The sequence below is a fragment of the Hermetia illucens genome, chromosome 2, assembly GCF_905115235.1.
Source record: "Hermetia illucens chromosome 2, iHerIll2.2.curated.20191125, whole genome shotgun sequence".
Lineage (NCBI taxonomy): Eukaryota > Metazoa > Arthropoda > Insecta > Diptera > Stratiomyidae > Hermetia > Hermetia illucens.
This window is the reverse complement of record NC_051850.1, coordinates 14,890,094-14,904,146: the sequence shown is the minus strand read 5'-3', so window position 1 is coordinate 14,904,146 and position 14,053 is coordinate 14,890,094. Positions and strand designations below refer to the sequence as shown.

Sequence of the window (14,053 nt, the reverse complement as noted above, 5' to 3'; positions counted from 1 at the left end):
TCTAGTTTCGCTAGATGCCTTTTAAACCAAGCCAATACTATAGTTGGGTCACTCTAGCAACGTACTTTGCTCACTGGTAATTGCATAGTATTTTGTACCATGCCCAATAGCTCTGACAATAGAAAAACTCCATTCAATTCCAACCGCAGAAGAGTTACCTTCGCATTCAGCGACTTGACGTGGGTTCTGGCGCATAACAGTGTGACACTTATTTTTCCTTGGGTATCAACTGATTAGGCATTGATAACCGGAGCGACTCAGACGCATCACAATAACCATGCAACTCGTTTATGCTTGTGTACGATCTTGCGTTCGTTTCTCGGCTGCCCCTTTCTTCAACCATGCGTTGAAATCGCCGGCTACTATCTTAGGGCTATGATTGTTTGCATCCGTTGCTAGCCTCTCCACCATAGATTGGGGCTTCTCTCTCGTAAGGCTTAGTGCCAGATAGCAACTGCAAACGGGCATTCCACCTATTTTTGTTTTGTCAGGTATTTGCCTGCAGAACTGACAATTGGGTTTTTCTTCGCAATCATTTGCAATGTAGTCTTTTTTCCGCAAGTGGCACAGGTCGGGCCTATCTTGTACGCTAGTACATTTTTTCGCCACATGCCCAAATTCCAAATACCTGAAGCATCTTTTCAGAGTTATTTGTTCTTGCAGTTCGCCTGTCTGTCTGTTTGTCTGTCTATCACCCGCATTTTCTCGGCAACGGTTATAACGATTGACACCAAATTTGGTGGAAAGGTGGAAACTGTCAATACACTGAAGCATCCAGCTTCTAGTTTCCCGACTTGTTTGATATCGTTATGAGAACGGAAGTTCTACTCAGCCAGATCCTGTGACACCGATTCATTATAATTACTTTTGGACACCCCTCAAATGTCAATGTAACCTCTAATCAAGAAGAGAAAATGTGGGAAAGACTAGGTCCATCTAGGAACAATCGTGTAATCTACTCTGGAGCCGAAGAGAAAATCTGCGAGGTTGGGAACAGGCAGTTTAGAAATTATTTAAGATATATTCTAAGAAAGCCTCTGGCTCCTCCGCTATTTATTGGAGATCCGGCTTGACTGGCGAAACTTTAGTAGCGCATTCCCCAAACGAATATCTCAAGTGACACAATGAAGTCTAAAAAATAAAACTCTTTCAACTTGCCCTAGACTATAAGTTTATACATATAAGCGGTAGTTATTACGACTCTAATCCTGAACCACTGTGAGAAATCCAAGAACTGGTTTCTATTGTACAAGTGACAATACCCAATTACGCCGCACTTGCGATTCGTCTTTACGCGAGAAGGGTGATCAGAACCAAATCTGCAAAGGAGTCATTTCAGAACCTCACCCGAGACTATCTGGTACCATGAGACCCGAGGATATCTGGTACCATAAGAAATAAATAAGTGATAATGAAACAAAAAAGATTGGTAAAGTAATCAGTAAGAAATTCTTAGTTACTATAAAAGTATTTGGTATTTTTGAGATAGTAACTTCTCCACTATGTATCTTACAGATCAATGATGAATACCGAGCTATTCATACATTCTACATCAATACCTCCAACCGTATACCATATCTTCAAAGTCCTGTGGAAACATCAAACCTCGTCAATGATATTGAAAAGTATGTCAGCAGCCATGAAGAGCCACAAATGAAACGATTGGAAAATCTGAAAAACAGGTTCAGCGATTTGCCTGGGAAAAATCAGATAACGACAAAGCATTACGAACAGAACGTTGCGCTTTTCAATTCCTTCATCAAACTAAAATCCGATCTTAATGTTGTCCTCGAGCGCCTGAAGAATGAGGAACGAGAAAGAGAACAAAGGACTCGTGAAGAAAAAGAAAGGCTTGAACGTCTACAAAGGGAACTGGAGGAGAAAGAAAGGCTCAGAAAAGAACTGGAAGAACAAGAACGCCGCCGAAGGGAAATCGAGGAGAAAGAAAGGCTTGAAAGACTCCAGCGCGAACTTGAAGAAAAAGAACGATTGCGCAGGGAACTCGAAGAACAGGAGAGACAACGACGAGCTCTTGAAGAAGAGGAACGCCTTCGAAGAGAATTCGAGGAAAAAGAGCGGCTACGCTTACAGCTAGAAGAAAAAGAACGATTGCGAAAGGAGCTTGAAGAACAGGAACGTCGACGACGCGATCTCGAAGAACAAGAACGAATACGCAGGGAATTCGAAGAGAAAGAGCGTCTTCAAAGAGAACTCGAAGAAAAAGAACGTCAACGTAGAGAACGCGAGGAGGAGGAACGTCGACGTCAGTATCTTGCAGAACAAGAAGCCTTACGGAGGAAGATCGAGGAAGAGGAGCGCTTGCTGAAACAACATGAAGAGCAGGAGAGACTCCGAAGAGAGCGTGAGGAACAGGATCGCATCCGACGACAAGCTGAAGAGCAAGAACAACTTCGAAGACACATTGAAGAACAGGCAATCATCAAAAGGCAAATTGAAGAAAACCAAAGAATTCAACAACAAATCGAGGAATCCCAACGGAAAATTACTCAAATCCAAACAAAAACTGAAATCAATGAGATTCTCAAAACTGAGATCAAATATTCTTCCCCAATTTTCATAAGACCACTCCAGGACATCACAATTCGGGAAGGTGAAAGAATCACACTTCACTGCCAAGTGGTAGGCAGTCCTGAGCCTACAGTGGAGTGGTTCAAAGATGGCATTTCAATACAAAACAATCCAGATTACCGAACCACCAACGAACATGGCTTCTGCACTCTCTCAATTGACGAAACATTCACTGAAGACTCTGCAAGATTCGTATGCCGTGCCTCAAATTTAGTTGGGACCGCAGAAACAACTGCAACCCTTTCTGTCAAAGAGCAATACCAGCAAGTTAATGACGGAATGGTGCGCCCTACTATCATCAAATATTTAGAAGATGCTGTAGCTCGCGAAGGATCAACTTATCAATTCAATTGTGTTGTGGCTGGAAACCCATTGCCAACCGTACAATGGTTCAAGGATAACGTATGCATTGATGATTCCCAATATTATCTGATCACCTATAACAATGGTGAAGCTACCTTGAAGTTTGAAGAGGTATTTCTTGAAGATCAAGCGACTTATACCTGTAAAGCAAGCAATCCAGCTGGATCTGCGGAATGTTCGGCGAAACTAATTGTTGATCGTAAGTACATGTAGATTTAGATCCTCTGTTTGTGTTAATTTCACTTGCAAAATGAGACTTTCTCCGCTTGAAACCATGCTGGTACCTTTCTTGCTGAAAGGAACCGCTTTATAGTAGTAAGCTTTGCCGCATATTACACTATTAGCAAAGGTGTTAAACCCACGTTTGTTCTTTTGAAGTACATTTAAATATATTTTGAACGTATTATTCCTATTTAGGTCCTGGAACTTGCACAATTTTGTAGATCAGAAGTTTAGTAACCTCTGTGTGTTCTGGCGAAGTTATGTAAGGATCGACGTAACTTTTACCGGACGAGCAATAATGGTGTATAATGCTACAACAAGTAGTATATGAAATTGTTTTTGTTATTAAAGTTTGTTGGAGGCAGTTCGTGTTTTTCTATTTTCAAGTTTTCGTACACTCAGAGTCGAATTAAGGTCCAGGAATCCCTCCCGTGCCTTATTATATGGACTATAGAGCATTCACACAGTCTTCTCCTTCTTCATCCTTCAATTTACCCCCATGCTATGCTTCAGTTTCATGATCGTTAAACTCACTGTGGAATTAATAAGCCGAGAAACGAGATAAGCACAAAAGCGATCACAAACATCCATGCTCACTGAGGTAGACACTCAACCAACTCAACCATCACACCATCAAATATTTGAGGAAACAAAAACCCCCATTTAAATCCTTCAGAGTCTTATGATATTCGCTGTATACAACAGACTAACAGTGGGTTGCTCCCTTTCCAGAATACCTTACAAGTCTTATAGCTAACAATACCCTTGCTATTGAGATGCTCCGTTATTATATTTAGACTTTAGACTAGCCGAAACAGTACACCGTCGGACTACCAACTAAACACCGCCCTGTCAACAGAGAGCTAGCCTAGAAGCGTTTGACACATTACTTCGGGCTAGCCCTCTCAGTCTCCCGGTTTTGGGAACCTTTAAACCAGAGAATTCTTTCACTAACGGGAAATGAGGGAAGGAAAGGTGTGGTTAGTTCAGGGCATCCCTTGTTATCTCGTCCCTCCGGCGGTCGAGTTCAATCTTCCTCGCAATAAGAAGAGCTCGAACATAATGCACAACACAACTCTATCTACCAGAATTCTTCAGCATCTCTCTGACAATGTTGTCAATAGAGAGTTCTCCTGTGTCTGCATAAAGCTGCTGAGGAAAGCCGTCCCACCTTTCACAATAGATGAAAGTGTGTTCGGCGTCGTCCGGCACTCCATTGCAGATCACATGATCCGGAAACCGCACTTTCCTTATCTTGTGCAAATAAGACACAAAATCTTCATGCCCACTTAGAAGTTGAGTAAGAAAATTATCAATTTCACCGTACGTTCGGTTCAGCTACGGATCCAAATTGTCGATGAGCCGCGCAGTCTATCTACCCTCTGGCTTACCACATGATAAGGGTGCGTTGACGTTCTTCATAGGCAACCATCTCTCTTAAGTTTACGCCCTTGCGGCTGTAGATAACTTTACGCTCCTACGCAAGGATCGGGGATCACTTCCGCGATCACCATCACGGCCGGTTCTGAGACAGTGCGATACGCACCACTCGCAAAGCTCCCCATCTCTGTACTTGCCTGAGGCGCTTGCGATGCAACTCCTTGTGAAGGGCATCAGCCCATACCTTCCCGCTATAGAGCGAAACGGACTGCTTTGCTCTCATAAAAGGACGTCCCCTAGTAGATGTAGGAGCCCCAACAGTCGCCATTAGCAGACTCAAGGCCGAGATCCCTGCTTCAGCGCTATCCGCTGCTGGTTTGATTTACTCGAAGAAGCTCATTTTCGAGTCGAGTTTTAAACCGAGGTATTTCACTGCTGCTTTTGACTCTACAGTCAACTCGCCAATCGATATGGGACGCAGGGTCGGGATTCTCTTTCTGGTCAAGGTGATTGCATACACACCTGGTTGAAAGTTGCAACAAACACGTTATTTGCAGCTTTCGACGCCAGTCACAGCCGCCGTGAGTCCAACTCCAGTAGACAGCAGGCTGTTTAAAGTATAAAAGGGCTACCTAATAACGTCTATCATCCGGGGCTTACCTTCTAATGACAGGATTGTGCCTTCCTGCTGAAGGCGAGTTTATTTTCACACTCGAGTCTCGTGGCCAATCCCGATATACTTCGCCTTTTAAACGCTAGGAATCAATGCATCTGATCCCTTTCAACCTACATCACTTAATCTTTGTCATGCTATCAAGTTGGCAACAAAAGTCACCCACTGATCTTTTGTCACCTGAAAGGTAGCTCAGAATTCGAGCGTATACAGAATTAGAAAGTATTTAAAAGTTAGTTTAACTGAGTTTAAGTAAATGACGCCTATGATACTTCATCTCCAGTGATCATGTGGACTTCAGTTTACAGAAGAATAAGCTTTACCATTGGTTTCCTTTACTAGCATGGGATGTTTGCAAGGAAAAGTTCTCCAGAGCAGATCCTGCACTATTCGTCTTTCCTGCACTGGACTTTCAACAAGGACTTTCAACCCTCTGGACCGCGTTAAAAATTCTGTGCCACGGTTTACTTTGTTTAAAGGTTGGTTTACCGGTACTGCAAAAACGAATGTGTCGATAGAAAACATGTTGTTTTTCTGTAAACAATTTGGCTTCATTTCCGCCTAGTGTTTGGTAATTACTTTTCGCTCAACAAGATCGCCAATGCTCGGTATTCTACTTGCCGTTTACTGATGGATATTTAATTTCCATGCTTTGGTCCCACCCCATGTTACAGTTGCAGAATTACAACTTAGTAGTCACTGAGTATAGTCCTCCCTAACTTGACACTGCAAATGTTTATTCAATAGGCCGTTAATGAATTTAAGATCTATTGGATAACTGAATCAATACCACTTCTTCGGGGAGCACAGGCTCCTCCGGTATTTTCAAGCTGAACACTGGGACGTGAAAAGGTTTCTCGCTTTGACTACACAGCTGCTCAGCTGTTCGGTTTCTCTTTTGCTACCCTTTATTTATCCTCTCTGCTTCCGATGGTGTCTACCATTGCTCGATTATCAGTGGTCCATATTGCCACTTCTATTGGTATCCAAACACAACTATGATGATCCATAATCTGCTTGAGTGTGGTGACAGCATCAATTTTATTTTACACATTCTGGAAAAGCAGGCTCTGGGTTGCCTAGCAATGATTAAGGTATACCCCAGAATCTCCGTATATGATGGATCGCTCCTTATTGCACATAAATCATTTCGCTTTCCAGTAAGTCATCGATGCATTCAACAAGCATATCTTCGTAGGATCATCATCATCATCGACGCAACAACCGATATCCGGTCTAGGCCTGCCTTAATAAGGAACTCCAGACAACCCGCTTTCTCGCCGAGGTCCACTAATTCCATATCCCTAAAAGCTGTCTGGCATCATGACCTACGCCATCGCTCCATCTCAGGCTGGATATGCCGCGTCTTCTTTTTTGTAGGATAATTTCCTTAAGTGCTTCGAAAGTCTTTTCTCCTTCTTCAGTTTTGAAGTTCAACCAGAGCCTTTCTGTGTAGTTTTCGAGACCTTGCTCTCTTGACAAAGTTCCATTGCTTATGGTTCTCAGCTGTCAATTAGTTCAATTTTTGTTTGTCAATCAAAAGGATGAATAGAAGACACCTACTACCTATTGGTGGTATCTGCTTGCCTGCCCAAAAATGCGATGCTTTGAGCAACTGAAAACTGTGGTAAGTGTCCCATCCGGTGTTCCGAAAAAGGATCTAGCCTCACTATGCGAAACTGCTATGCGGCACCCATTTATTGATGTGCTGTACGATAGTCCCTAGTACAATTTTTGCAACAATTTCATTATTTATTAGTAATTGATAAAGTATGTATAAGCTCGGAATTCCCCCGAAGGAGACTCCATTTTTAGCTGTGACAGGATCGAGCAGTATATTACGAATCCACTGGTGGTCTAGTCCTGAACATAATTAAACATCCTTTCTGCCCGGAACTCATCTTCTTTTCCTCTTTAATTGCCTTGCCTTAAGTGCTTTCCCATTTATGTTCCATTTATTATTTTTGGGTGTTCTTTGCCTATGCCTGCCTATCCAACCTGTATGAAGGATTGAATGACAATCTGTCTAAATTGCTACAAATTTACTAAATTTATTATTATGCTTCTTTCGCTGCCATTTTTCTTCAACAACCATTTTAGTCTCTCTATACTCAACTAGTCTAATCGTGCTAGCTTCCCAATCCTCCAGAATAACCCTCTCCACTCTTCCCTAATACCCTCTTTTTGAAAGTTTCAGTTGTCCTGACTAACGCCATCGCTCCATCTGAATTTAAACACTTTATTTCGTTGGTGCTTCGTAAGTAAGCAGTTACGAAACGTCAGCCAATACCACTCGATGTGTTACTCCCTCAAATTCTCTCACAAAACCGCTTTCCTTTTCTCCTGGTGAACAACCGCTGGACCTGGATGTAACCTTTGACAATAAGCGTTGCGTTAATTCGCATTCCGTCAACATCACCAATCGTGCTTCCCAAATGTCTGATTTAAACCTGCTCTTCTCCGACTTTACCTCAATCTATGTGGTAATATTAGTCCTTCTCATCCTTCCTCCCTTCCACTATTTAGGCTGTCTTGTTCTAAAAGCTATTCAACAAAAATTATTCCCTGACCCACCCTTCTAAAGAGAACTGCCCCGTGTGAACCGTAACTCCCTTACCTGCAATAACACTGAATCTTCGTTGATAAGTGCACCCTTTTCAAGCTTTTCAATAGCCTGATACATCCAGATTCAAGAACGCCCTATTTTTTAAATTTTATTAAAATCGGTTTACTGTCTGTCTGTCTGTCTGTCCGTCACACGCATTTTTCTCGGAGACGGTTATAGCGATTGACACCAAATTCGGTAGAAAGGTGGGAACTGTGAACGCTCACGCATATACTGAGTTACATCCTTTTACGATGAATTTAAGGGGGGGGGGGTCCCCATACATGCAAAAGGGGGGTGTAAATTTTTTTTTCATCAAATATAGTCATGTGGGGTATCAAATTAAAGGTCTCGGTTAGTACTTTTTGAAACCGGGTCTTAGTTTTAACTTTTGTTGAAAAGGTGAGGAGTGCGGGGGGTTGAAAGTGGTCATTTCTTTAACGAACCCATTCTCAGGAACTACCAAACCCAAAAATCTGGAAAAAATCAGGAGGCTGCCACTACATGGTGCCTAGGCTCCGAAATAGCTTTCATACCGATAGCTGTTCAAATAAAGTTAATAATAGTATATCATTATAATTTTTAGTAATTGACAGGAAAACCCCTGCACGCACACTCAAATCTCTTTATAAAGGAAATACACAAAACCTTTCATACCTGAAGCGCTGAGCTTCCGGTTTTCCGACTTGTTCAGTACTGAAACTAGAGAATGATGTGTCCCGAATTCTAAAGCTTCTTTGGACAGTGTAAATTGCAAAAATTAACCTAATGGCTTAGAACATGGTAAAGATTTTCGTACAAACAGGATTGTGAGGAGGAAACCCTGGTCCGGGGTAAAAATCATGCTATCTAATATTGTGGAAGTTCCTCCATTTTAGCGCCCCGAGAGAACGCCGAGTCGTTCCCATCATTATCCCTTCTTTTGTAGAAGTCCTCATTGATAAGTTTGACACCAATATCGGACCTTATCCCCATGGATTTCCGAACCTTTTCCTGGTTAACTTTAAACAATACATCTCGACTCCTATGCATAATTTTCACCAAAAGCCTCGAAGAACGCTATTTTCCACACCTATGGATATAGGGCCTTATTATCCTTACTCTCGAAAGTGGAAACCCTACTCTGACTGTGAACTACCGCCCTCTTACTCCGAATCCTTGGCAAGATACGTCAAAAACTAATCGACCGCGCGCTTTAGTCACCTTATGGCGAAAGAACAACAACGCGGTGTTTCAACCTATTTTTTGCTTTCAACCTTATGGATTATACCAACTTTGTTGCAATAGACCACAACCTTAAATTGTTCGCTTCTAGTTCGTGAGAACGAAAAAAATGGGGTCATTTAAAAGGAAAGTAGGGCATACTCAGTCCCTCCTGAACTTAATATTGACTACCTAAATTTGCATTGAGGTATTAGCTCTGCATTCCTAAAGCGTGTTTACTAGACTATCCAAGCACAAGAACAAATATTAACATTTCATAAGCGTTTAAATTATTCGATTTTAATTTTAGATATTTGAAAAAAATACAATTTTAGATACACAAAAATGTGAAAAAATTATTGTTCTTTATGGGAAGTTGAACTCTTAAATTTTCCAAATTAATTGGATGAAATATGGAAAAACAATTTTTGGGGAGCACGGGATGTTAAATTGTTGGAATAAAATGAAAAAGTCACGAGTGTGCATCATTTTTTGCAGCTAAGATTATGGACTCATTGCCAAAGACCTGCTTCATAAATTGGAACTTTTTGGTAAAAATTTAAAAAAGACCTTGCTAACTCTTTGTTCTATATTCATTCTGCCATCGTTGCAACAACCGCCCATCAATCGCAAAACGAAAACTTGACTTCGAAAAAATCAATGACCATGAAATTCAGATAGGTCATCAATAAAGGATGCTCTTTTATAAATCAGTCAGCCAACAGTAGGTGACACAACTCAAATGGGCTATTTTGAAAAAAATCTGTTTACTTTCAAACGAATTTTCTATTCTTAACAACGCAAACGGATTTCGACAAAAGCAGAATAAATTATTTTCAATCCAAAAATTTAAAAATCAACTCCAATATCATCTGAATTAATTCGATACATTTCTCACATCGCGTCATTTACACCCAAGCTGGCGCTTTGCGAAAGCCAAAATACCAACCTGAAAAACTTTCAGGGCGAAAACTGTCTAGAGCAGATTGTTTAAAAGATACATTGGACGATAAGAGGACAACTGCCGTGAAGTTTCACCAACTTTGAGAAGCAACACAAACGTCTGTCATTCCCATAATACAAGGCTGATTTCCTGCACAATTCATGCGAACCTGAAGGGCTTCTGGATCCTAAATTTCGAACTATAAATTGCCAGTGGCTCTTCGATAATTTTCATGGCACTATTATTATCTTCGAAGTCTTTAATGGCTGTTATGATCCCTCCCTTGCTCAGGGTATAAGCCGGAAATGGTGATGAAATGAGTGCAGGTATACTTTTTGAGTGGTCGTATTACAACCCTCTAGAGGCACAGCTAACGTCAGATTTCCATAGATTTATTTGTGTAAAACAAAACCTTTTTCAAATTAGTTAATTGTTCTTTAAGAGTTTAAAAACATCGAAAGCCACAATATGCTTGTGATGCCACTACCTACATTTCATACTTCACTTTCGAGCATTTGATGTCTCCACTTGAAAGGGCTTCCACAAGGGAAGCTCAAGCTATTCCATCTTACTCAAAAAATCTCGACCACACGAAGAGTACGTGCTCCAGGCCCTTTTATTCACATGCAGGACGAAAAGAGAACTCATCATAGCCGATCAGAAATTAAGTCAGGGGATAGTGGACACTTCCATAGTAGCGTATAATTCGAAACTGGATATTTGGAATCAACTGGTGCGTCCACTTCCCCTTGTGAGAATTATCCCAACGTTCCTACAATACCTTGATTGCAAGCGTTCTTTCCCCTTGTTGTCGCTCTTCGGCATTATGATCACTGCGTACCTTCCAGTTGTACAATCTGCATCTCCTCAGCCAAAATAATGTCAACAGGTACAACTCCCGCAATTTCGAATTCTTCTTCTTCTGACGTTGTTCGGAATGCGCTACCAGCTTTTAATACGCTCAGACGATATACTGCCAATTGCTGAGTGCTTTGTTAGCCCTTAACTTTTTAGAGGCAGTGGAAAGTTCGTCTTCTTTTATAGCTGGAATATCAATCAAAGGATGGGTGGCACTTGAATTGTGGAATGCTGCTTTCTTTCAATTCTCTCTCCCTCTCTCTTTCTCTCTCTCTCTCTCTGAGATTCCCCCCGACAGGTTAATGTTGCTCTCTATCCACGATTCCTTAAACGAATCCCATTTGCTATCATAGATTTCCTTTTATAACTTTCCTGGAAAGTTTGTATAATATTATACATCGGTCTTTCCTGTGCAATTTTCTGCTCATCATTAGCGTACTGGTAATCCCTTCTAGCTTGCAGAAATTTGGAACGGCAATCTGTGACAATTATATCTGTAACCTGAGATCACAGGCTGCGACCACATAGTTGACAATTTGCCCAGATTTTTCTTTCACCGAATTTATTGACGTCATACATCTGTCATTGCTTCGTCGGACATGACCCTATTTCTCTCAGATTCCCCATTCTCACCCTCCCCTCTATTACACTAACCAGTATAGCTCTATGGTAGCTACGAAGGTATTGTCAACCACTGAATTTATGTACGGAAGGTATAGTAACCTCTGATATTTGTTTCATCGTATATAGTCAAGTCGGATATAAAATGACAAGTCTCGATTAATACTTTTTAAAACGCGTCTTAATTTTGACATAAACTGCAAGGGAAAGAAAGGTGTGGTTGCTAGAAAGTGAAGAGTCTGAATCATTAAGTTACCCCTATATGATATCTAGGCCTCGAATAGCCATACCAATATCTGCTCAAATAAACTGTTAAATACCACTGTCCTCGTACCCTTTTGTATACTCAAATACTCTCAAATAAGAAATGCATAAAACTTTTTAGGCCTGAAACACTGAGTTTCCAGTTTTTGACTTGTTTGATTCCTAATGATCCATTATCATCCACTGACCAGCTTGCCAGCCTCCTCATTCTAGGCCTTGCTGACATTTCCTTTCTCTCTGGAATAAATTTGCCTATTGACCGCTATTGACCTCAGATCTTAGCATTTGGCATACGCAGGAATGTGGCGATGTATGGATTCTTTCCTTCCAGCCCTACTGTGTCGCTCAGATTGATCAATACCTTTTTGCATGCATTCACGAAGTATATATTCATGAGTAGAACCATCGAAAAAACTATGGTCCCCAGATGATTAGGTGCCGCACTATATTAACAAAATATCTGTCTAATTTTATTAAAATCTCTATTTTGGACCTCCAAGTTCAGGAGCCTGCATATGTTGATAAATCAATTACTAGAAAATTATAAAAGTTGCTTATGGAGCTGAATTACTTCCTATATACACATGCTGAGGGTGCAAAGCCCCCTTGAGTATCTTTCATGCGGCGATATCCAACTGATACTCAGCACTTAATTTATAAATTGCCCAAAAGCCCCTGGGATTTTTTCTTTTTTAAGAAATTCATTTTTCAAGACGATTTCTCATTTTTTTGGACTGAATATTTTCCTATTTCTGTAGTTCTGAAATTAGTAATTCATAAAAATTTGGATTGGATTGAATCTAATATCTCCAGATTTTTCCTCGAGAAAGTAGATTCATTTACTCTTGAATTTTCAAATTTTCTTCTGTTTAATGATCTCAGTTTAATGGGCAGTGTGCAAATTAGAAAAATAGATAATAGTCCAGAAATTGCAAAACCAATTAATGTATTGAAAGCTATCATTTTGATATTATTGGCATCATCCGCAAATGAGTGTCGTAAAGTAAATTTAAGTATCTTTTTATCGCGTTTCGAATAGCTCGATGTGAAAACTGCAGTAGGAATATGCAAATAATTTTTCAAAATTAATTTTCTATTTCTACCATGGTTTTATAACGCTTGCTCTGTCGTTAGATTAATTGTGATTGATTGATTGATGATTTTGTTACCTCCGCGAAAGATCCTTAGAATATCTTCCTTTCAAAGGAAGTTTTTTTAAAAGTCACTAAAGTAACACTTTTTTTCTTTCCAGCTTTGGAACCCACAGAGCTGCCCAGCTTCATTGTACCATTGTCAAACGCAATGGCCCGCGTTGGACAGAAGATCAAGCTAGAGTGCGTTGTTGCTGGTATACCAGCTCCCGAGATCTTTTGGTTGCACAATGGAAAACCCTACGTTGGACGCGAAGTGAAAGTAAGTTTACGACCTCGCCACTGTTCAAAAAGCACACAAAGGGGACGACCAAGTGGCTTTCCGCAATATCGTCCGTCAACGCCCCAGCGCCACGTCGACCCCATAAATTTTCCTTCCAGAAGACAGTTTGTATATATCTTTAACAACAACATTGTATCTTTTCCAATACTTTTTCCTTTCTGTTTTTGCTGTTTGTGTACTCTTGTATTTATATTACTTTTTGCACGAATACTAACAGGAAATATTTAATTGAATGTTTCGTACTCGAATGAGAGAAATGAGCCCGGAAAATTCTCGGAAAATCAAATTGAAATATTTCCTCAAAAAGATTGCTTGCTTGGGCTCTCATTACGATAGTATCTGCCTCTATATTCTAGATTCATGCAAAAATGTTTAAACATAAAATCTCTGCATGTATTCACATGTGAATGAGACTGAACAGTCTGTGTCAAGATGGAGGATTTGAATTGATTTGCGTTGGAGTTTGGTAAGTCCGCGAATCGACATGGGCAATAAATGTAAGTTTTTAGGATGCGAATTTGCTTAGATGTGCCGATTTGAAAAAAAGATACATTTATCTATTTAAAGAAGTTATATGATCCGAATTGAGTGTGAAAAGAGGATTTCCGTCAACACAAATTTATTCCGGAAAATCCAACTATTCTTGCACAGATTGTTCATTTGTATAAACGAATTACATCTACACAAGGCGAGCACAAAATGTTATTTATTTGCAAGATTTGCTGTTCTCATTTTACAGCATTTTCAGATACAATTTAAAATTTTCAAAAATAGCCATAGACTCATTTTCATGAAGTGCACTTTCCCCCAATAAAAAAACAGTAGCAATTGGCTGATCGCGCCGTCGCATCAACACACTCACCCCCTACCAATTACTAATTTATTTTTCATCGATTTC

General features: G+C 40.4%; 1 protein-coding gene across 1 annotated transcript in view; it reads left to right on the top strand.

The window, feature by feature from the left end:
- Positions 1-14,053, top strand: part of LOC119647649 (titin-like) — a 448,809-nt gene that overhangs the window by 173,087 nt on the left and 261,669 nt on the right. Inside the window, 2 exon segments of the mRNA XM_038048710.1 lie at positions 1,516-3,151; positions 12,974-13,134. Of these exon segments, the coding sequence (XP_037904638.1) occupies positions 1,516-3,151; positions 12,974-13,134 (1,797 nt within the window).